We start from the raw sequence: 24,197 nt of genomic DNA, 5'->3' as shown, positions 1-24,197 counted from the left end.
TTTAACTTATATGTGGAGTACATCATGAGAAACACTGGGCTGGAAGAAGCACAAGCTGGAATCAAGATTGCCGGGAGATATGTCAATAACCTCAGATATGCAGATGCCTCTTGAAGAAAGAGGAGAGTGAAAAAGTTGGCTTCAAGCTCAACATTCAGAAAACGAAGTTCATGGCATCTGGTCCCATCACTTCATGGGAAATAGATGGGGAAACAGTGTCAGACTTTATTTTTTTGGGCTCCAAAATCACTGCGGATGCTGACTGACACTTACTCCTTGGAAGGAAAGTTATGACCAACCTAGATAGCATATTCAAAAGCAGAGACATTACTTTGCCAACAAAGGTCCGTCTAGTCAAGGCTATGACCCAGTGGTCATGTATGGATGTGAAAGTTGGACTGTGAAGAAGGCTGAGCGCCAAAGAATTGATGCTTTTGAACTGTGGTGTTGGAGAAGACTCTTGAGAGTCCCTTGGACTGCAAGGAGATCCAACCAGTCCATTCTAAAGGAGATCAGCCCTGGGATTTCTCTGGAAGGAATGATGCTAAAGCTGAAACACAGTACTTTGGCCACCTCATGCGAAGAGTTGACTCATTGGAAAAGACTGTGATGCTGGGAGGGATTGGGGGCAGGAGGAGAAGGGGACGACAGAGGATGAGATGGCTGGATGGCATCACTGACTCTATGGACGTGAGTCTGAGTGAACTCCGGGAGTTGGTGATGGACAGGGAGGCCTGGCGTGCTGTGGTTCATGGGGTCGAAAAGAGTCAGACACTACTGAATGACTGAACTGACTGACCTTATTGCCAGTGGCCTTTGTCACAGCGCTGGAGGGTTTCTCTTTTATAGCTCTGTGTGTGCTGAGTCATTCCAGTCATATTTGTCTGTGTGTCATGTGAGCTGTCTCTAACCTGACAAGTTTATCATGGGTTCCCTAGGCAAATGCACTGAAATGGGTTGCCATCTTCTTTCCAGGGTATTTTTCTCCAGCCAGGGATTGAACCCGCGTCTCTTTTTGCTCTTTACCACTATCGCCATTATTAGTCAGTGTTAAACCTCTTTTACTCTCATTGCTATTAAATGTCTGTAGTTCTTCCATGAGTTTCTCTTTATGGATCTATAGTGGCCAAGCTTTCATTGTAAGCCTAAATTAGTTCTCGGTCCTCTTGAAATATTGGGAGCGGTGAGAGGAGCAGTTTATGCTCTGGAATATGCCTCCTGTTCTTTTCTGTTCTGTGAAGTCGCTCAGTCGTGTCCGACTCTTTGCGACCCCATGGACTGTAGCCCACCAGGCTTGTCCGTCCATGGGATTCTCCAGGCAAGAATACTGGAGTGGGGTACCATTTCCTTCTCCAGGGGATCTTCCCGACCCAGGGATCGAACCTGGGTCCCCCACATTGCAGGCAGACGCTTTAACCTCTGAGCCACCAGGGAAGCCCCAGGAATATGCCTTGGTCTGTCATTTACTAGTTGTGGGTTCCTGGGAAGTTCCTTGACCCCAATCTGTCTCTCTGTGTAAATGAATATAAATAGCATTAACACATAGAGCTGTCATTAAGGGTGAAATTAGATAAAGCAAGGACAATAGGTGAGCACTCCTTTCCCCCTTTGTGAGAATGCCCCTCCTTTAAATGAGAAATCCCTCTTTCTCCAGTCTTTGCTGTAGCAGCACCACCCACTGAATTGCCAACATGTCAATCTTTGAAACCTCTTTCCCTGACACCCCACCCCTTCTCCTGCAGCAAGCCCACCAGTGAGTCCCATCCTACTAACTGAATTTCCAGAGCAGCCCACGTTTCTCCTCCTTCCTTGCAAGCTACCATGATCTCTCCTTCAGACACCTTGCTTGCAGTGGCCTCGGAACTGGTCTTCACAGCTTCCAGCCTCTCAATGGCTTCCCTCACACTTAAAATCCAGACTCCCCGGGAGTTGGACTTGCCTAGAAAATCCTCAGACATTAGCCTGCTTGCTCTTTCTCCTACCCTGTGTTCTCTAGCTGTCTTCCAGTTGCTGGAACACACAACCTTGTTCCTTTCTTTGGGTCATTGTATTCATTGTTTTCCCCACTTAAATGCAACCTCCAAAGAGAGGCCTTCCCTGAGCACCCAAATCTGAAGTGGCCGTCAAATCCCTCTCTGGACTCTTATCATCCTCTGCATGCCTCATCATCTCATCCTCTGGGTAATTGTTGCCATCTCTCTCCCCTAGCAGGGTGTAAGCTTTTTGTGAGAGTAGGGACCTCTGTTTGCCCAGTACCTAGAGTAATCTTTAGCACATAGAAAGCCAAACCAGAATGATGGTTAAGGTGACACCTACCAGCTCTGCTATTGACAGACCTCAGGCCAGTTACCCGAGGCCTTTCTGTGCCTTAGTCCCCCATCCATAAAAATGGGACGATTATACTCGTATTGGTCTCATAGTTAAAGCAGTTAAAATGATGAATGGTGCTGGCAAACTCACAATAAATAGTAGCTAGTTTTGTCAGAGTTAGCACTCAGGTATTTGTCAGGAGAAGAAATGATGTCAAAGACAGCAGTCAGCTTTATTTTAAAAAATCAGAAAGTGTGAACAGGTAGTGCAATCCTGTGGCCAAAACCCCAAAGGTTCTGTTTTCCAGAGCTGGTTGTCAGCCACCCAGTCCTCGTCTCTGCCTCAGTCATGGTGACCTCTTACGAGAGTTTGAAAGTCTGACTTGGACAGGCTTGAATGCAGCGGCTGAGATTGAGTAATCAGTGGAATCAGCTAGGTTCTCAGGAGCAAAGGCAGAGACCTGCCCTTTCCTGTACAGCTTTCAGGGGCGGGGCGGCTTTAGTCCATCTGTGCAGCAAATGCATCCTGGGCTTTAAAGACTGGGGTTGTGAGTGGCTATCACTCTGTATTATGTAAATTAAGTTTGATTTTTTAAAAACGTTAAATTACATTTTCAGTGAAAATCTTCAAATGAATTAATAAGTGACAGCATTTGAAAGCTGTATTGCAAGAGCTCTTTCTGCTTTTTTTCCCAGCAGAAGAAAAAATGGCGAAGTGGTGGGGAAACTGTGTTGCCCTCAGTGAAAAGTTCACAGCTAGCACAGACCTGGCAGCGGCCGGGGGTAAACTGTGTTACCCTCAGTGAAAAGTTCACAGCTAGCACAGACCTGGCAGCGGCCGGGGGCTGGAGGTTAAGACTATACTTTCAGGGATCATTTCTATAGTTTGTTACTAGAGAAGTTTCTCTGAATGTAGAGCACCCAAAACCATGAGGAGGAGATGCAGTGTCCTCTCCTGAGCGTGAAGCTGGTCCTTGGTCTTGTTTCTGCAGCTGCTGACACCGTCTGAGTGGTTTTGTTTATAACTGTTTTATATTAGATGTTGCCTTTTTTTTGGTTTTATTTGTTGTCTTCAGAGTTATTAATCTGAATGTGTTTATTTTCACTGAGAGAAATCTTGTGAGTGGTTTCCTTCAGTTGCTCAGTTGTATCTGACTCTGCAATCACATGGATTGCAGCACACTGGGTTTCCCAATCCATCATCAACTCCCACAGCTTGCTCAAACTCAAGTCCATTGAGTTAGGGATGCCATCCAACCATCTCATTCTGTTGTCCCCTTTTTCTCCTCCTTCAATCTTCCCCAGCATCTGAGTTTTTTCCAGTGAGTCAGTTCTCTGCATCAGGTTGGAGTTTCAGTTTCAGCATCAGTTCTTCCAATGAATATTCAGCAGGACTGATTTCCTTTAGAATGGACTGGTTGGATCTCCTTGCAGTCTAAGGGACTCTGAAGAGTTTTCTCCACCACCACAATTCAAAAGCATCAATTCTTTGGAACTCAGCTTTCTTTTTAAAGTTCAACTCTCACATCCATACATGACTAGCTTTGACTAGATGGGCCTTTGTTGGCAAAGCAGTGTCTCTGCTTTACTAATATGCTGTCCAGATTGGACATAGCTTTTCTTCCAAGGAGCAAGTGTCTTTTCATTTCATGGCTGCAGTCACCATCTGCAGTAATTTAGGAGGGCCCCCCCCCCAAAAAAAAATCTCTTACTATTTCCATTGTTTCCCCATATGTGGTTTCCATACATATGTTCTTTATGTGGTTAAGTAGATTTTTCTGCTAGTATCTTGTTTTTTGGTTTTCATTTCATGTATTTCTGGAGGTGAAGTTTGTCTATCTCTAGCAGCTGAGCCTTTTTTTTCTCCCGCCTGTTCTGGTCAATGGGTACTGAAGTATCCTTCATTTGATTTTTTTGAGTGAAGGGTTTTTGTGGTTTACCTTTTCCTGGGTAGATTAGGTTTGAAATATGCTGTAAGGAGGGCTTCTGAGGTAAAGGATAAGCTTGCAATGCAGGTGGGTTTGATCCATAGGTGGGGAAGATCCCCTGGAGGACTTGGCAACCCACTCCAGGATTCTTGCCTGGGAACTGCCATGGACAGAGGAGCCTGGTGGGCTACAGTCCGTAGGGTTGCAAAGAGTCAGACACGACTGAAGTCACTGAGCATTTCCCACAGGCTGCAGGGAAATACATATGCAGTCTAGGCTTTGATACAAAATTAGCTGACACTCCGATCTTGTTATGAGTAATAGGATAGGAAATTGCTTGGAAAAATGGATTCAAAGTAGCTTTAAACTTAATATTGATATATCCTTAGTTGTTTTAAGATGGTTTCTTTACCCCCTCAGTGTTGATTTTTTCTTTTATTAGGTTAGTTTAACTAAGTGCATTTTAAAATCAGCCTTTTTAATATATAGTATGCTGATATTTTTATTTTCTTCATCTAAATATTTTTCTTTTGAACCTCCCTTTTAAATTATTTCAGGCTAATAGATCATATATTTTTCCTGACATCTATCTTCAAAAGCTACTCTAACTTTATGCTGGGGCTGTTAATACATTACACTTGTCATTGCACCCTGAGCTAGAGAAATCAGCAAAATCTCTTAATTCTACTGATTATTATATATTGTTCTCTTTAGGTAAAAGCAGGCTTAATTTCCTGTTAGAGGTAGTAATGCCTTTTGAAAACTGCCCTTATTTAAGTGCTTACATTCAGGGAATTCCCTGGTAGAGATGGTTGGATGGCATCACCAATTCAATGGACATGAGTTTGAGCAAACTCCAGCAGGAGTGGTGAAGGACAGGGAAGCCTGGGGTTGCAAAGAGTCAGACATGACTGAGTGACTGAACAACAACCACTGGTTAGGACTCCATGTTGCCACTGCCAAGGGTTCAATCCTTGTTGGGGAACTAAGATCCCACAAGTCAAGTGGTGCAGCCAAGAAAAGAAGAGAGATAAACAGTGAGAAATAAAATATTTCCTGTCATATAAGTAAACAAGGATGTCACAGTAACCAGCAATCGCAGCCCCCACAGATGTGAGCTGTGAGCCCTGAGGAAACTCAGGAAGAACATCTACCATCCGTTGAGCAGCTGTCAGACCGCATCAACTCCCCATGGTGAGCTCTGAGGAAGCTCAGAACCGAGACTGCTGGCCCCAGTTAGCTGAGTGAGTATCAAAGGAGTGTTTCCGTGAGCCCAGGCTCTTGCCTCATCCATAGACAAGCACTAAATTCCTTCACTTGAGATACCTGGTTTTCTTTAATTAAGAATAATCTTTTGACGTTCAGACTACCTGCCCTTTGTTGCAACACTTCTATAGAACCTGGCTCCTCCCCTCGCCTCCTCAGAGCAGTTCTCTCAGGGTCAGTTGAGATGCTATCTCCCAGGCCTGGAAGACCTAAAATTTCCCACCACATAAAACAACTCTCCACTTTTCGGTTGTGAATATTTTTTTAAATCCACAGCAACAGCATATATTCAGCCAATTCAGTTTTCATGCCAGTAAGTTAAGCCAGTTTCCCCTTGCAGTTTCACTTACCCTGGTCCCTGTACTTAAATTTTTAATTATCACTTTTGTCCTATTTTTACTTTTCACTTGAGTTCATGGCTTTAAGAAATCACTTGTCAGGAAATATCTGGAACATGCTTTCTTGAGTGATTTTTTAAAAAAGTATTTTTCTGTTAAAAAAATTGTTTTTGTTTTTGTTTTTTTTTGGCTGCTGTGCAGCCTGCAAGGTCTTAATTACCTGACCAAAGATTGAACCCATGCTCCTTGCAGTGGAAGCATGGACTCCTAACCACTGGACCAACAGGGAAGTCCCTGTTAAAAATGTTTTTATTACAAAAATTAGGACTTCCCTGTTGGTCCAGTTGGTCCAGGGACTTCCCTGTTGGTGCAGGGAGCCCAGTTCTATCCCTGGTCAGGGAACTAGATCCCACATGCCACTACTCAGAGTTCAGATATCTCAGCTAAAGATTCCATGTGCTGTGATGAAGACCCACTGTGGGTGCATACTTAGTCATGTCTGACTCTTTTCAGCCCCCTGGACTGTAGCCCACCAGGCTCCTCTGTCCATGGAATTTTCCAGGCAAGAAATACTGGAGTGGGTTGCCGTTTCCTCCTCCAGGGGATCCTCCCTACCCAGGGATCAAACCTGAGTGTCTTGTGCCTCCTACATTGGTAGGCAGATTCTTTACCACTGTGCTACCTGGGAAGCTCCTGGTGCAGCCAAATAAATAAATATTAAAGAAAAATGTTTTTATTGGGAAGCCCTGATGCAGTGGTAAAGAATCCTCCTGCTAATGTAGGAGACTCAAGAGATGAGGGTTTGATCCCTGGGCTGGGAAGATCCCCTGGAGAAGGAAATGGTAACCCACTCCAGTAGTCTTGCCTGGAGAATCCCATGGACAGAGGAGCCTGGTGAGCTACAGTCCAGGGGGTCACAAAGATTCAGACACAACTGAGCACACATTCCCAGGGCTTTGACAAAGCAGGTTGGTAGCTGGGATGTCCTTCAATCTTTTGTTACAAAAAATAAGCTATTTTAACCAGTGGAATCAAAGATATACAATATAGTCTAAAATTGCTAATCTGCCTTTATGAAATTGGTATCACACTATAATGTTCTGTAAGTTGCTTTTCTCATTTTTTTGAAATTCATATATTTATTTCAAGAAACAGGAAAAGACAACAAAATCATTCAAAATCACTATCAGAAGAAATTCAGAGCCCTCTCTGATGGTGTTTGTTTCGCCTTGTTTTTGTTTTTGTTTTTTTTTCGCCTTGTTTTGTTTTTAATGCTTAAGAAAGTAGTAGTGGATAAAAAAGTAGTGGGTAAGTTGATACTGTAAGTTTATTCATTTGATTGTTCATTTAACAAACATGATCAAAAGGATTTTATATTGGAGAAAACAATAAAGGAGTGAACAAATAGCAGTTAGTTTAGTGTGTGTGTGTGTGTGTGTGTGTGTGTGTCTGAAGGATAGAGTATGTACAAGATGTTTTAGGAAGTAAGCACTGAAAGGCAAATTGGACCAGACTCTAGAATGCCATAAATTCCAGGCTAAAGAGCTTCTCCTGAAACGCAGTGGGGCCCCATAATCCTTGCCACTCGTGTCTTCAGCCTGCCTTTTGTCTTTGGAAAACCTGTGTTACCTAGTGTGTGTGTGTGTGTGGCGGGGGGGGGGGGGGGGGGGTCCAGCTGCTCGCCGCTCAAAAGCCAGTAAATAGGCCAGGTTGGTGGAAAGAAAAATTTATTTTATTTCAGATGCCAGCAACTTGGAGGGTGGTGGACATCTGAGAGCACCTGTATCACTTGCACAAAATAGATTATCATTTGAAAAACTTTATGTATTCATTTTTGGCTGTGCTGGGTTTTTGTTGCTGTGCCTGAGATTTCTCTAGTCGAGGTGGGAAGGGGGCACCTCTCTAGTTGCGGTGTAGAGGCTCCTTGTTGTGTTGACTCTTCTGGTTGCGGAGCGCCAGCGCAGTAGTTGTGGTGCAGGGACTTAGTTGCCTGCAGCATGTGGGGTCTTCCCAAACCAGGGACCCAACTTGTGTCCCCTGCATTGGCAGGCAGATTCTTAACCATTGGACCACCAAAGAAGTCCAAAATGGATTATTTTTTAAGCTTAAATCCCATTACTGGTTAAAAAAGTGTTGGAGCCAGTCAGAATGGCTGCGATCCAAAAGTCTACAAGCAATAAATGCTGGAGAGGGTGTGGAGAAAAGGGAACCCTCTTACACTGTTGGTGGGAATGCAAACTAGTACAGCCACTATGGAGAACAGTGTGGAGATTCCTTAGAAAACTGGAAATAGAACTGCCTTATGATCCAGCAATCCCACTGCTGGGCATACACACTGAGGAAACCAGAAGGGAAAGAGACACGTGTACCCCAATGTTCATCGCAGCACTGTTTATAATAGCCAGGCATGGAAGCAACCTAGATGTCCATCAGCAGATGAATGAATAAGAAAGCTATGGTACATATACACAATGGAGTATTACTCAGCCATTAAAAAGAATACATTTGAATCAGTTCTAATGAGGTGGATGAAACTGAAGCCTATTATACAGAGTGAAGTAAGCCAGAAAGAAAAACACCAATACAGTATACTAACGCATATATATGGAATTTAGAAAGATGGTAACAATAACCCTGTATACCAGACAGCAGAAGAGACACTGATGTATAGAACAGTCTTATGGACTCTGTGGGAGAGGGAGAGGGTGGGAAGATCTGGGAGAATGACATTGAAACATGTATACTATCATGTATGAAACGAGTCGCCAGTCCAGGTTCGATGCACGATACTGGATGCTTGGGGCTGGTGCATTGGGACACCCAGAGGGATGGTATGGGGAGGGAGCAGGGAGGAGGGTTCAGGATGGGGAACACGTGTATACCTGTGGCGTATTCATTTCAATATTTGGCAAAACCAATACAATATTGTAAAGTTTAAAAATAAAGTAAATTTTAAAAAATACCTAAAAAAAAGTGTTGAAATTTTAATTTTTAATATTTATAAAGTAGGTGTTATTTGCTAAACTCTGTTAGATACTTCAAATCCATCATTTTAGCTCATATCCACTCATTGATTGAACCCCCTAATGTTGCCTGCTTGCTTAGATTTTTGCTTTTCCCATTTAATAGTACATTTTGTCTATCTGTATTCTAACTGATAGAGATGTAATTCATTTTAGTTAACTGCAAGATTTTATTATCTGCATTACCATAATTTATTCAACTGTGCCTGTACTAGTAGATATTAAGATTTCTTTTTTGGCTGTTTGTTTTATTAGAAACAATGCTTTGATAAAGTACTTTGTAATAAATTTTTACATAATGGGTTTTTAATACTCAAAGTGGGATTTCTGGGTCAAATTTTTAATAAATATCGCTACGTTGCTTTCCAAAGGCATTGTAACTGTTCACACTTCCAGTTGCATTTAGGAAAGTGTCCCGTGTTCCCACCTCTTCTGCAGCACTGAATATTTTCTCATTTTTCAATTTTTTTTCAAGCTTTAGAGGAAGTTTATTCTTCTTCCCACTGTTTGAACTCAGACATCATGTTGTATTGGTTTATTGAATATTCCAGAGTAGGGTGAAATATACATCATTTCCAACATTCATGGCAGAACAGCTTGTGCAAAGGAACGTGATGAACACGAGGGGCTGAGAGACTACAGTCCATATGGTCTCAAAGAGTTGGACACGACTGAAGTGACTTAGCACACATGCACACACATTATGGCTGAAGTGAGGGGGGATTTGGTGCAAAATAAGGCTGGATAGACTAGTGTGGGCCAGACCCTATGGGACTTGGTAAACTGTTTAGAGAAAGGCTATCTTTAGCCCAAGAGGTGGGAAGTAACTCTGAACTAAAAAAAATGCACAACGTGAGAGTTGTGAGTCAAGTTTTATTTGGAGTAATATGAGGACTGCAGCCTGGGAGACAGGATTTCAGATAGCTCAGAGAAACTGATCCATAGAGGTAGCGGGAAAGGTCAGTATATACGTGATTTTGGTAAAGGGAGGGTACATTCAATCAAGCACATTTTTTTTTCTTAGAAAGTTTCTGCTGATCTCGTGAAGCTTCTGCGAGTCACGAGAAAGTGTTGTCACCATGAAGGATTTTAGTGCTTTTCTAACTATGAGGAGATACAAGAATTGGGCTCATAAAGTGAGCTCCTAGAACATCTGTCTGAGGACCTATCCTGCCAGTTTTCTCCAAGCACAGAGTGCCTCATTTCTGCTCTCCACCTCGAACTCCTTCAGGGTGTGTTAAAGATCAGCAGCACATGATTTAAATCCTGTAGAGGTAGGTAGCAAGCACCCATGGCAAGCGCCAGATTGTAGCTGACACTACCAAAGCTTTAAGCAGGGGAATGACCTACCGTTCTGCTTATTTAAACGTAATTTTTATCTACATAAAAATTCCTTGGTTTGGGGAAAAAAAGATCCCGAACAATATTTCTATTTTGGCCTTTTGATCATAGCATAAAGCGGTCTGCAAATGTAATAGGTTTTGGCTTCAGTTTGTTCCTTTCACTATCCACTTGGTCCTCTCGTGAAAAGGCCTCCTTGCTTCGGCCGCCCATTTCAGAAGAGACGGAAGGCTCAGCTTACCGCGCAGTCTGTAGTCGTCAGCCTTTTACGTAATCCTGATGCTGCGGGTCTGCGGGGACAAACGGGGAGGGGTTGGAAAGAACTGGCGTGTGATTGGCTGCTTAAAAGCCGTATGTTAATTAAGTAGCAATTAGAACTGGCCTCTGAACCGGTGAGAGTGTTCAAAAAGATTTGTCAGTCTTTGGTAATGCAAGGATTCTTTAGAAAACACATACCACATGCCAGTGTATATTTTCAGAGGAAATGCGCTTTAAAAAAAAAAACAACTCACCATCAGTGCAATATGTGTGCCTTTTGTACACCTCTTGAACACGGGGAGAGTGTGATTAAGACTATACTTTCAGGGATCATTTCTATAGTTCGTTACTAGAGAAGTTTCTCTGAACGTGTAGAGCACCCGAAACCACGAGGAGGAGATAAAGCGTTCTCTTCTGAGCGTGAAGTCGGCTTTTGGTGTTGCTTCTGCAGCTGCCGTTAGCCATTGATGATCGTTCTTCTTTTCCTTTTAGGAGATGAAGAGGGAGAGAACGTAATCTGAGTGGTTTCGGGTATTTTTTATGATGGTGTTGTATGAGTAGCTTTTTATTAGTACTTTTTACTTGGGGTATGTGGTTTTTCATTCTAAGTTATTGTAGGTTATTACTTATGGAGTAGTGTGGTTTCTGTGTTTGTGGTTTACGCTTATAAGCCGCGATTCAGTTCAGTTGCTTAGTCGTGTCCGACACTTGCCGACTCCATCGGCTGCAGCCCGCCAGGCCTCCCTGTCCATCACCAGCTCGGACTCCATCCAAACTCCTGTCTATCGGGTCGATGACGTCATCTAACCGTCTCATTCTTTGTCGTTCCCTTTTCTCCCGCCTTTAATCTCACCCAGCGTCGGGGTCCTTTTTCTAGTGAATCGTTGGGGTTTCAGCTTCAGCGTCAATCCTTCCAATGAATATTCAGGACGGATTTTCTTCAGAGTGGACTAGTTGGATCTCCTTGCAGTCCAAGGGGCTCTCAAGAGTCTTTTCCAACACCACAGTTCAAAAACATCAATTCTTTGGTACTCAGCTTTCATTATAGCCCACCTCTCACATCCATACATGATTACAGGAAAAACCATAGCTTTGACTAGATGGACCTTTCTTTGTTAGCAAAGTAATGCCTCTGCTTTTTAGTAAGCTGTCTAGGTTGATCGTAACTTTTCGAAGGAGCAAGTGTCTGAATTTTATGGCTGCAGTCACCATCTACAGTGATTTTGAGGATATTGACAAGTTTCAGTCCTTTGGGTCACAAACAGTTGGACACGACTGAGTGACTTTTAAACATTTTTTCAGTTACGTTTATGTTACCGCCTTTTGATCCCATGTCTTTTTAGTTTGCTGAGTTTGTTGTGTGTACACATCTCAAGGTATCATGAATTCCCTTTTATGTTGTTTGAAGACTGAGAACATTTTTCATCCCTTTTCTTTTGTTCATGTAGTGGAGTGTAGTTTTCAGCAGGCATTTTCTGGAAACAACATTTTGAGTGTGTAAACCCTAGTTTCTCTTTAGTTGATTCTGTGTCCTTTTGTGTTACTATCAGTAATGAGGGCTTTCATTTTCACTTTAATTAAAAAATACTGTATAAAGGAATTTTAATTTTTCTCTTGTATTTGCATTGATCCTGATATTTGCTTTGCAGGAATTTATGTTGATGCAGTTAACTCCTTGGGCCAGACAGCCCTTTTCATTGCAGCATTATTAGGCCTTACAAAATTAGTTGATGTCCTGGTGGATTATGGAGCAGATCCAAATCAGTAAGTATAATAAGATCACTATCTAGAAAATACACACTAAAGATGAATTGGAGTGTTTGGAAACTAATTTAACAAGATATTAAAAGAAGCTTTACTAATGTATGTTGATGAACTACATTTGTACACTTATATTGAAATATGCTTTATTTTATTTTACTGGTTGCACAGCTTGCCGGATCTTAGTCCCCTGACCAGGAATTAATCCCAGGCCCCCAGTGGAAAATTGGAGTCCTAACCACTAGAGTGCTGTGGCTCAGATGGTAAAGCATCTGCCTGCAATTTGGGAAACCTGGGTTTGATCTCTGGGTCTGGAAGATCCCCTGGAGAAGGAAATGGTAATCCACTCCAGTACTCTTGCCTGGAAAATCCCATGGCTTGGAAAGCCCCATGGACGGAGGAGCCTGATAAACTACAGTCCATGGTGTTGCAAAGAGACACTACTGATCGATTTCTTTAAAAGCCTCTTAAAAAACCCACTAGACCACCAGGGAATTACCAGAAACGTGATTTTTAAACTGTTAATAGTTTTCTGAGCAGTTTTACTAGGCCCTATGAAATAAGTGAACCTCACTACTCATTAATTAATTTAGTCATTAACAAGTACTGCTTGTATAGTTCCATCCACATTATTCTTTGTATGACTCATTTAAAAGCACTTTAACATACCAACAGCTAAGTTCTTAATCAGTGATACTCAGCATTGCCTTGTCAGGATGACATTTGTAGTTGTGGTTCAGAAGAGTTTGAGTAATGGTCCAAATTTTAATATGAAAGAGCAACACACTGTAATGAGGCAGCTAAAAGTGAACATTTCTTCTGTCCCCATAGGACTTTTTGCTTTGCCCAGGGCCTTCCCAGGTAACAGGCAAAAGCAGATATTTTTACAGTTTCCATTGAACAGAACCAGAAACAAATTTTGAGCATTTACATGATTCCATCTAATTTTCACAGAAATGCCAGAATATGTACAATCATAAGTCATAAAATAGCTTTTGTATCTAATATAAGGAGGCCCTGTTGCTAAGTCGCTTCAGTCGTGTCCGACTCTGTGCGACCCCATAGACGGCAGCCCACCAGGCTCCCCTGTCCCTGGGATTCTCCAGGCAAGAACACTGGAGTGGGTTGCCATTTCCTTCTTCAATGCATGAAAATGAAAATCGAAGTAGCTCAGTCATGTCCGACTCTTCTCCACCCCATGGACTGAAGCCTAACAGGCTCCTCTGCCCATGGGATTTTCCAGACAAGAGTACTAGAGTGGGGTGCCATTGCCTTCTCCGATAAGGAGGCCCTACTTAATGTATATTTTTTTAAAGTACTGATTTTGGGAGTTTGTTGTTGTTGTTATAAGATTGTTTACTTAGAAGGAAAAAAAATGGAAACTTGGAGAAGTATAAGGGAAAAACTAATCAGTATGAGAATTCTGTAACCCAGAGATAACATAATGAACATTTTGCTTTGTTTCCTTCCAGAATTTTTCTGGACTCACATACACTCTGTCTCTACTGTATGGAAACTCAGAAATAGCCCTGCCTGCAATTCTGCAGCAAAAATAAGTAAATAAAAAAATAAAATTATAATAATAAAAAAAAGCAAAATAAAAATAATCTTTAATACTCCTGATTAGGGGACTGACCCCCTAGAAAGTTTAAATGGCTGGTCCATAATGGTGCATTGTGTTAATGACAAGTCTGAGACCAGGAGCCCAGCACCTGAAGAATTCAGAAATTCCCTTTTTAGAAATCCCCATCATAACAGGAGGAGGCGGGAAAGGACAATATCAGGAGGAAGAAGGTAGACCCCTTAGCTTTTAATTTTGTGATAGAAACTTTAAAAATATTTAAAATAAATAAATAAAATAAATAAATAAAAATAAATAAATAAATAAAAAATATTAAAAAATAAAAAAATATTTAAAATAAATAAATAAATAAAAATTAAAAAAATAAATAAAAAATAAAAATATTTAAAAATAAAAACTTTCATGTACTTTAAAAATATCTTCCATCTAGGTGAAAGGAAATTTCTGGGGGAAGAATGTATTCCTAAGGGCTCCATGGAAATGCTGTGATGGCCTGGGCTTCTTGAGGTCACAGAGTAAGATGCCTGCAGGATTAAGTGGGCTCACTGGGTACAGGCTCTAAGTAGCATCTGATGCAACTGGGCAGAAAAGGAAGCCATGGAGGCCAGATTTTCCAAGAGACTAAAAATCCCAACTTTTATTGTGAAATCTCCAAAGTGTTAAATATTGTCCATTACTTTAAATTCTTATTTTAAAATACTATATGGACCAAATAAAACATGCCTCTGGGTTGCCAAATCAGTCTGTGGGCCTCCAATTTTCAGCCTCTAGGATAAATTAACAAAGCAACACATTTTGATACCACTTGAACCTGGATTCTCTTGTATGATTAGTTGGACATAAGAAACACTATTCCTTTCTTCCTTAGCATTCATGAGAAATAAAAAAATAATATCTTCTCTCTTCCTACTCAGCTGTCTTACTGTTTATGGGAAGAATGATTAGAAAGCTGTAAAACATCATATACAAATGTATTTTTAAAGCAAGGAGAATGCTACAGATCCCGTAGTACAGTGTGCTAGACTGCGCATCAGGGCTAAGGAGAGGCGAGCACTCACAATGAGCTAGTCCACTGCCTCGTGGGCACCCCTGGGGCACTTGTACAAAAGTACTCATTCCTGAGTGCCGTGCTTGCAGATTCTGATTCAGTCTGCTGTGTAGTCTGATATCTGTATTTTTGACAAATATCCCAATGACTTACTAAATAAATTATGGTATGTCTGTATATTGGAATACTATGCAGCTATTAAAAAGGAATTGAGGTGGCTTGTATGTTTTCATATTGAAATTTCTCCTAGATATATTGTTAAAAGAAAAAATTTAAATGCATAACAGTTAAATAACATTCTTTGTTTTGTTTTTTTGGTCACGTTATGTGGTTTGTGGGATCTTAATTACCTGGCTGGAGATTGAACCCAGGCTCTCAGCAGTGGTGAAAGTGCCAAGTCCTAACCACTGGACCACCAGGGAATTCCCAATACAGCGTATTATTATTCCTACTTGTACATGCATAAAAAATTTCTGGAAGGATACAAAAACTGGTAATAGTAGTTGCCTCTAGGCAAGAGAATTGTGGGTCTGGAATTGGGGGACTTTCTTATCTTCTTTTCCTCTTCCTTTTTTTATTATTATTTTTAAAATTTCTTCTTTATTTTCCCCTTCCTTCTCCCATTTTTGTTTCTTTTTAAATTAAAGAGAGCAAGCTCTAGAACTTCCCTGGTGGTTCAGACTCCATGCAGGGAGCTCAGGTTTGATCCCCTGGTTGGGAAACTTAAAATCTTGCATGCTGCTTGGCATGGCCAAAAAAAAAAAAAAAAAGCAAACTCTGTAGGTGATCCTGATGTGCAACCATGTTCGGAAACCACAGCTGCATATCACATCTTCACAGCTCATGAAGGGTGTCCCTTCATGTCTCAGATAGTTTATTGGCTTTGGTTAAATTTTTCTGAATTGTAGGTGCTTGACCACATTGCTGATGTCAAGGTGTGTGGGCCTCTACCACAGCACTTGGGAGATAGAGACATTCTCACATGAGATGATCTCTGCTTAGGCTGTGCTTCACCAGCCTGACCATGTGGCACTATAGACATGAAGGTTTCAGGGCAGCCAGCGTCAGGGGACAGTGGAGATAGAACACTGGGTTTTGAACCAGATCCATGCTTGGGTGTGAATCTTGGCTTTGCCCTCTTTTTTTCCTCATCTGTAAATTGAGAAATTTACTCCTTGAACAGTGGCGGTGAAGATGGGAGAGGGGGAGGTGTGTAAAGATGGGAGTGTTAACGGTGTTACTGGTGTGTCACTAATGGTGTTAATACAGTTCTCCTATTACCAAAGGTTGCCTTTGCAGTAAGGGAGCCCTGTGTTATCCATGGAAGGGGAGGAGTGTTTCTATGGACACTCACTGTACCCCTCCCCTCCTCCAGCCGCTGCTTTGATGGGAGCACTCCTGTCCATGCAGCAGCATTTTCAGGCAACCAGTGGATCCTCAGCAAACTGCTGGATGCAGGGGGTGATCTTCGACTCCACGACGAGAAGGGTCGAAACCCGCAGACCTGGGCTCTGGCAGCAGGGAAGGAGCGCAGCACCGTGGTAAGGGTGGGCCTGCTCTGCAGACACGCCCGTGGCAGAGCGCAGGGCCAGAGGCCAGTCTGGGGACAGCACAGGGCTTGCAGTGGCCTTGCCATCAGCACTGGGCACACACGCCTGGGATGAAGCAAGTTAACCAACTGTAAAACCTCAGTCAGTTTTTCTGGTCATCCAGTCAGTGGGCAGAGAGGACAAATGTGATTTTGTCTGACCCTTAACTAGCACTTACCCTGCATCAGATGTTCTTAATTAAACTAGTTAAATATTAACTCATTTAATCTTTACAACAATTCTCAGGTAGGTCCTATTATTGTCTCCATTTTACAGATGGGGAAACTGAAGTGCATTGACATTAAGTAACTTGTCTGTAGCCACATGCTGGCAGGCGTGATGTATTTTAATGAGGGCTAAATAATCTAACAAGTGGAAAGAATAAAGGACTTGCACAGTGCTGGGCACATGGAGGGAAGGGGGAGATGGGCAGAGTCCCCTCCCTCTGGTTCTCCTGCTCATTAGCTACTGGGCCTTGGAAACAAGTTAAAATAATACTCCTGCCTCAGTTTCGTCATCTGTTGAATGAAGGATTTGGAGGAAACTATCATCAAATAAACTCCCTGAAAATGGAATCATCTCATTCTGTATCTTTAGGCAATCCCTTGGCCCCTTCCCTTGCCAGAGATTTCCCTGTGGGGGCTCCTGTCTCCTCAGACCATTCTGGTGCCATTGAAAGCCAGGCTGGCCGTTAGTCGTGTGAGGTTGACCGTCCCTGCCGTCTGTTGCAGATGGTGGAGTTCATGCAGCGCTGTGCTGCACACATGCAGGCCATCATCCAGGGCTTCTCTGACCTCCTGAAGAAGATTGACTCCCCTCAGCGGCTCATTAGTGGCGTGCCCCGGTTTGGGGGCCTCATGCAGGGGTGAGTGCTGCCTCAGGCAGAGTCGGATGTTCTGCATCACCCAGCCTTCCCTGTGGGAGCCCTGCAACCTGGGCCACCTTGGTCCCCCCACACCAGTTCCTTCCAGCACCTGTCCACCCAAAGGGGTGAGCTTCGAGGGAAAGGATGTGGCCTCTGAAATCCATCAGTGTGCCATCCACTCCTGCTCCCCGCTTCCAGGAATGTCGGGGGAAATGAGTTCTGGGCTCCAGTGGGAAGCACCATATGATTAGCAGGGAAGGAAGGAACTTTTCAGGTCTGGGCTGCCCCGCAGAAAACCCTTTCTCAGCAGAACAACTGGCTAGCTTTTTTTTTGGTCATCTCAGAACCGTGGAAAGCATGTTCCTTTAATACTAAGGTTGCAGAAGACTGCAAATGCTTAATTTAAGGTTCCTCAGGCTGTTTTAAGCTGGCCTAAGACTTGCTGTCACCTGGGTGGGCAACCTCCCCAGCCCCCATCACAGCTGCAGGAGGTGGGCTCCATCCAGGCTTCTCCTCATGCTCAGGAGAATTATTTTAAATTTTCTGGGCTTTATTAACTTAGGATTTATATGTGGAAAATTGTGTCCCTTGTGATTTTCTCTGATGGCATCTTTTCCTGTTATTGGGATGGCTAGACTTGTCACCGGAGAAGGTAATGGCACCCCACTCCAGTACTCTTGCCTGGAAAATCCCATGGACGGAGGAGCCTGGTGGGCTGCAGTCCATAGGGTCGCTAAGAGTCGGACACGACTGAGCGACTTCACTTTCACTTTTCACTTTCATGCATTGGAGAAGGAAATGGCAACCCACTCCAGTGTCTTGCCTTGAGAATCCCAGGGACGGGGGAGCCTGGTAGGCTGCCATCTATGGGGTCGCACAGAGTCGGACACGACTGAAGCGACTTAGCAGCAGCAGCAGCAGCAGACTTGTCACACTTTTCACAGGCTCCTGCATCTCATTCTGCACATCAAGTCCTGGTTTTCTTCTCGTGACTTGGATGCTTCTCATGAGAGATAAGTTCACGATCCCCTTAAGGACCAGTTACTCCCAACTGCCCTCCTTGGTGCTACTCTTGCCCATCTTGGTTCTTTATTCAACGTGGAGAATGACCTCTTAAAAATGAAAACGGAATCGTGCCACTCACTACTCAAAACCCTTTTAGGGTCTTCCCAGGGCTGTCAGGTTTAAGCGCCTGAATCCCTCATCCGGCCTTGGAGCCCCTACTTGGTTCTGGTCTTCCACCTCCTCTCCTGCCAGAGTTAGGATCTTGGCAGACCAAATTTCGTCTTAACAGAGCCGAAGCCTAGTCCCTGCTGCTGTTTTGTGACCTCAGGCCAGCAGATTTCCCCTTTCTGGCTCCATTTTTTCCCGTCTGTAAAATGAGAAAGTTGGACAAGATACTCTTGATGGTTTGTTCCAACTTTGACCATCTGTATGCGTTGTCTGTCGCACTAAGCCCAAACTTAGTGACTTCGAACAACAGTAAAAATCGCACACGGTTGCTGCAGGTCAGGAATTAGGGAGTGGCTTAGCTGCGTGGTTCTGGCTCAGGGCATCTCACGACGATGTGGTCAAGATGCAGTGTGGGCTGCAGCGTTCTGGGACTGGAGGGTCCAGTTCCAAGATGGTCACTCGCACGGCTGGCAGATTGGTGCTGGGTGTTGGTCGCCCCCTTGAGGCTGCTGGAGCATCCTCACAACATGGCAGCTGGCCTTCTCCAGAGCAAGGGCTACGAGAGAGATCAGGGCAGAAATCCTGGGGGCCAAGCTTTGGAACTCACACCACTCGGTCATTTCCGCAGTGTCCTGCTGGGTTAACAGGTCAGCCCTCTCTGACCTGTGCATCGCTACACAAGGGCATGGACACCAGGAAATGCGTATCATGGGGGTCCTTTCAGATGGCTGGCTGTTAAGTAGTAACAACGAAACCAGCTACACATGCCGACAGCTTGGTTCAGCACTGTCCTCTGGGTATGGTTCCTCCTTACTTTCCCCTCCTCTTTTCAATATTTAGAAACCCTAATGGCTCTCCTAACCGACCGCCTAAGGCTGGAGTCATTTCTGCCCAAAATATCTACAGCTTTGGCTTTGGAAAGGTAAGAGGTTGCCACCAGCAGCCACTGTTTGCGGGACTCTCTGGGGAATTCCCTGGCCCGGCTTTGGCCTCGGGCCCCACAGCTTTGTCCAACATGGCCTCCCACGTCCTCCCCAAAGTGTTTTCTTCTTTACTGCTTTTGCAGGACAAGTACCCCTCAGTGTTTCTGTCCTTACTGAAAAGTGATGAAAGTCCCGGAGAGTTCTTTTGAATGACTCTGGGCTAGATTTGGGGAGTTTTAGGAACTGAGCCTTTAATTCCCAGTGAAGGCCCCAGACATGTTCTGTGGGGCCTCAAGGGACCCTTGAGGCCTGGTGCTTCCTGTAGGCGTCTGACCTCTTTGTGTGAGCCTCAGTTTCCTCACCGGCAAGAGGGAAAGAGTATCACAATCTTGCAGGGTTTCTTGGAAGATTAAAGATAATAAAAAGAATTACACCCAGTGCATAGAGGTATCCAGCAAATTGGTAAATAGCAGCTACCTTTATTTTTAGCTAGATGACAAGATTCTAGAAGTAGTTAAGTTTCTCCCTTTTTTCCCACTATTTGAAACTGTGCTTTGCTTTCAGTTTTATCTCACAGGAGGCACACAGCTGGCCTATCTAGGATCTCTTCCAGTAATTGGAGAAAAGGAAGTGATTCAAGCTGACGATGAGCCCACCTTCTCTTTCTTCAGTGGCCCCTACATGGTCATGACCAAGTAAGCAGAAGCTGGCCAGTGGAAGTCGGATTTAGTCCCACAGAAAGAATGGACTTTGTGTGACTTCCCTGTGTGGGGAGGGTTTCTGCCTGAACACAGGGACATACTGAAATGCAAATGTCTCCATCAGGATTTCTCAATCTGGACACCATTGATATTTTTGTTCCCCCGTGTTGTTGGGGGTGGTCCTGTACACCGTAGGATGTTTGGGAGTGTCCCTGGTTTCTCCTCACTAGATTCCAGTAGCAGCTCTGCCTGCACCCCCATCCCCAGCATTTATGACTGTGACAACCAGAATGTCTACAGACAGGCCAGATGGCTCCTTGTTGAGAACAACTGCTCTGAAAGATTAATCATATCAGTGTTGCAGCCTCTCTGCTCTCTAGAGAATTAGAGGCAGCAGAGTGGCAACTGGCCTCTGATACAGGTCAAAGGGCACTGAAGCCCTGCAGGCATCAGCTAATGGCTCTCTCCAGCTGATGCAGCAGAGATGGCAGTAATAGGATCGGACTCTGACGAAAGTCCCTGGGATGGGCTCAGTCTCCATCGACCAGCGTCCTACAGGATCACCTGAGTTGTCCTGTCCAAGGTCTCTTGTCCCCCTTGAACCTGGCTGCTGCTTCCCTGCTTAGCAGTCACAGCTGTCTGAGAAGGCCTCTGCAGATCTGCACAGCTCTGTATCTCGTGCAGACGTGCTTCTTGTTTTCCTGCCTGAGCCATGAATTTGTCACGTCCTCTCTTCTTCCATCCACATCGTGTCCCTCCCCAGACCAGCCTCCCCACAGGCCTCTCATTCTCCAGACACCCCGGCCCACCACTCCCCACATGGTTGGTGCCCCAGTCTTTCTACCATGCAAACCTGACAAGTCACTCCCTCCCTTAAATCCCTCAGTGATTCCCTGCCACCTGTACTAAGTCCCCGAAGTGCTTTAGGCCCTGGGGGTAGGAGCGGGAAGGACACAACGTTGCGGGGGCAGGGCACGGGGTCGGGGGAGCTGTATAGAACCTGTGTAAACACTGTTCCTCTGATCACGTGTCTGCAGAGGTGGCTGTTCACTCCCTCCTGCTCACACCCCCTCCTGCTCACACTCTCTCCTGCCCTGGCAGCCTGGTGTGGAATGGGAGCAGGGTCACAGTGAAGGAGCTGCACCTCTCCACCCACCCGCACTGCAGCAGGCTGCGGATGGCCGACTTATTAATCGCCGAGCAAGAGCACAGCAGGTAAGAAAGAAAACCCAAGAGTGTCTCAGATCCAGGTTCAGGGCTATGCAGGGCTGAACCTGAGGGTGGAGACCAGCCTCCTTAGCCTCACCATTTCCTCCTGGTGGGTTGATTTGACTTCCCAGGGCTGCCAAGAAGGAAAAAGAAGCATTCTTGAATAGCCTGAGTGCTGGGGATGGTGGTAGTGAGAAGCTCAAGTCTGTCTGCTAATAGACTCCCTGCATGTCTCTGAGGTCCAGCCTCAGGCCTGGCTGGTTCATCTGCAGCCCTCAAGGCCCACCATCAGGACCACGTGCGCTGTCTCTCCTTGGAAGACACGCCCATGGGTCTCAGTACCCTAGGTTTCCTGTGGCTCAGGGGTTAGTCCTTCAGGTCTTGCTGGGGCAGGAACTTCATCCTTGGTTGTATACCAGCACTACTGAGGCCTTGGAATAGTCCCTGACTCATCAAGTTCACTCAGCTCCTATAAAGCCAAACCCTTCGTTTTGGGGAAGTCAGCCTAAAGGGACTCAAGGAGGCTGGACAGGCTCATAGTGTGGATTCTGATGTGAGGCTGGGTGGGATGTGTGACCTTGGGCTTGACCTCTCCCTGGCCTTTGCTTCCTTATCTCTGTGAGTGTAACTGTAATGGCACCTTTCCTGTAGCTAGTTGTTAGGATCAAGGTGATATATGTCGAGTCCCTAGCTTAGTAGCTCTTAGTGACATTGTCATTCATGACCCTAAGCCTTCAGGTTCTGATCAGTGAAAAGCCAAGAATTCCATCAACAGAAAACTCGACCCCTACCCCATCCCACTTTCTTAGCAAAACATTGTGTGTAAATAGAATTTGTCTGGAGTGTGTTCAGGGAGCCCAGAAGAGAGAAAAGCACCCGTCGTTTCATCCTGTCTCTCTGCCTCTGCAGCAAGTTGCGGCACCCCCACGTGCTGCAGCTGATGGCTGTGTGCCTGTCCCCGGACCTGGAGAAAACCCGCCTCGTGTACGAGCGCGTCACGGTGGGCACGCTGTTCAGTGTCCTCCACGAACGGGTAAATGCCTGTTGCCCTGCATTCTCCCCTTGCTGCCTTTCCCCGCCACTCCAGCTCTCCTTTCCCTTTCTCTCTCTTCTTTTACCCCAGGAGCAGGGTTCCCATCCGTGCACGCATAGAAGAGAAATCTCTTGATTCTTTGCTCTGAGGGGGCTATATAATGCGCCGTTCAAAGCAACCAGCACAGTGGAACTAGTGTGGTTTCATTATTGTTAGTCTGGCTTCTTTAATCACACATCTGAGAGCTCAGTAGACCCAGAAAACACACAGCCACACTTTTAGCTCACAGTAACCAAACAGTCTCTGGCCCTGTTTCCTGGCATTTTTACTTGTGCCCTACCACAGGGGCCCTCAGCTTCCCAGATCTAAGGGGGATCTTAGATGATCTAAGATGATCTAAGATGGTGCTGATGTAATAATAATAGAAATAAAGTGCACAATAAATGCAATGGTCTTGAAGTATCTGGAGACATTATCTCCCCCACCCCCTCCTTGGAAAAATTGTCTTCCACAAAACTGGTCCCTGGTGCCGGAAAGGTTGGGGACCGCTCCCCTCTGGGACCTTGATATGCAAGGCCTTGTCTGTCCCTTCCTACTTTTCAGCTTTCCTAGTGGAGGGTATGGGGCACACAGACTCCTTGGGAGCTTGCTTTGGCCTGAAATGTGACTTCCAAAAGGTCCTGACAGACTGGTTTTTCTTTCTCCATGGCTTTGTTTTGAAGACCCTGGGCTGGAGCGAGAAGAGAGCCTGCAGGAAGGGCCCTTCCCTGAAACGGCTCACCCTTCCTCCTGCCCGGCTTTCGCCTCTCAGTGTTAGAGTTCCCTTTCCTCTTCTCGGGGGAGGGCATTGACTTACAATGTCACTTCTGGGGAGAGAAGAGAACAGTTGTGACTGGGTATCTTAGTATGAGGGGATTTCTGTCCTGGAGTGAACTTTCTAGGTCCTCTGACCGCGGTAGGGGCTGGATTGTCCTTTATGTGTCAAGTTCTCCCGGAGCACAGGCTTGGCATTGCCAGTGGCGGTGGGGCCCACGCTGGAGGTGCGGACCAGGTTTGAGGACTTTTATCCTCATTTTTTTCGTAGTATCAAGCAGCTTGGCTAAGGGAGAGGAACCCAGGTTTGGAGTCAGGGGGCCTGAGTCAGTGGGACCTCAGGCCGGTCACTTAACCTCATTGAGTCTTAGGTTCCCCACCATGACAGCAGGTGTCTGTCATGACACCAGGTGGCTGTCATGAAGGTCAGTACAAAAGACTGGAAACTACGAAGCCTTCTGCAGCATCCTTTGTTCTTGCTTGCAGCGGGCCCAGTTCCCCGTGTTGCACATGGAGGTGATCGTGCACCTGCTGCTCCAGATCTCCGACGCCCTGAGATACCTGCATTCCCGGGGCTTTATCCACCGCTCCCTCAGCTCCTACGCCATCCACATTGTCTCCACAGGGGAAGCAAGGCTGACCAACCTGGAGTACATGATGGAAAGGTGGGTGCACCTCGATCATGACTTCCAAACAGGGTCTCCCCGGGGTGGGTGCTTTGCTGTAGAGAGAGAATCTGATCTGGGCAGGATCCCTCATTGGGGGGCTGAACTGCCTTATCAATGGAGGAAGAGGTTTTCCAGTGTCTTCTCCTGTCAGCCCAGGTTAGAGGGACTTTGGACAGTTACTTCTGTTCATTATAATAAACATTTGACAAGCGTGAGCACAAGTTAGCCAGACTGTAAGTTTTCAAAATTTTCTGTGGCTTCACACAGCCCAAGTATTTCTCACTCACCTTGCCGTGCAGTGTGTGTGTGTTGGGAAGGGGTGGCATTCACCGTGCTCTGTGTTCCTCCCTTCCAGGGCTCCACTGCCCC

At 45.1% G+C, this 24,197-nt stretch overlaps 1 protein-coding gene, 1 non-coding gene and 1 pseudogene across 15 annotated transcripts in view; all 3 read left to right on the top strand.

The window, feature by feature from the left end:
• Positions 1–24,197, top strand: part of TEX14 (testis expressed 14, intercellular bridge forming factor) — a 150,091-nt gene that overhangs the window by 78,839 nt on the left and 47,055 nt on the right. For all 14 annotated transcript variants that reach the window (XR_009491533.1, NM_001192568.1, XM_024980177.2 and 11 more), the window contains 8 exons: positions 12,113–12,227; positions 16,230–16,395; positions 17,175–17,308; positions 19,322–19,403; positions 19,969–20,099; positions 21,207–21,320; positions 22,224–22,347; positions 23,647–23,825. Coding sequence is in view for 13 of the 14 variants with exons in the window: in NM_001192568.1 (NP_001179497.1) it covers positions 12,113–12,227; positions 16,230–16,395; positions 17,175–17,308; positions 19,322–19,403; positions 19,969–20,099; positions 21,207–21,320; positions 22,224–22,347; positions 23,647–23,825 (1,045 nt within the window). In the remaining variant the exon portion in view is untranslated. The remainder of the gene's footprint in view (positions 1–12,112; positions 12,228–16,229; positions 16,396–17,174; positions 17,309–19,321; positions 19,404–19,968; positions 20,100–21,206; positions 21,321–22,223; positions 22,348–23,646; positions 23,826–24,197) is intronic.
• Positions 3,164–3,323, top strand: LOC112442869 (uncharacterized; annotated as a pseudogene).
• Positions 10,775–10,989, top strand: LOC112442867 (small nucleolar RNA U3). The gene has a single exon (XR_003031154.1). It is a non-coding gene; the product is annotated as a small nucleolar RNA U3 (small nucleolar RNA).

This window comes from Bos taurus, chromosome 19 (assembly GCF_002263795.3).
Source record: "Bos taurus isolate L1 Dominette 01449 registration number 42190680 breed Hereford chromosome 19, ARS-UCD2.0, whole genome shotgun sequence".
Classification (NCBI taxonomy): Eukaryota; Metazoa; Chordata; class Mammalia; order Artiodactyla; family Bovidae; genus Bos; species Bos taurus.
The sequence above is the reverse complement of the archived record's forward strand: the minus strand, read 5'-3'. Positions and strand labels throughout refer to the sequence as shown.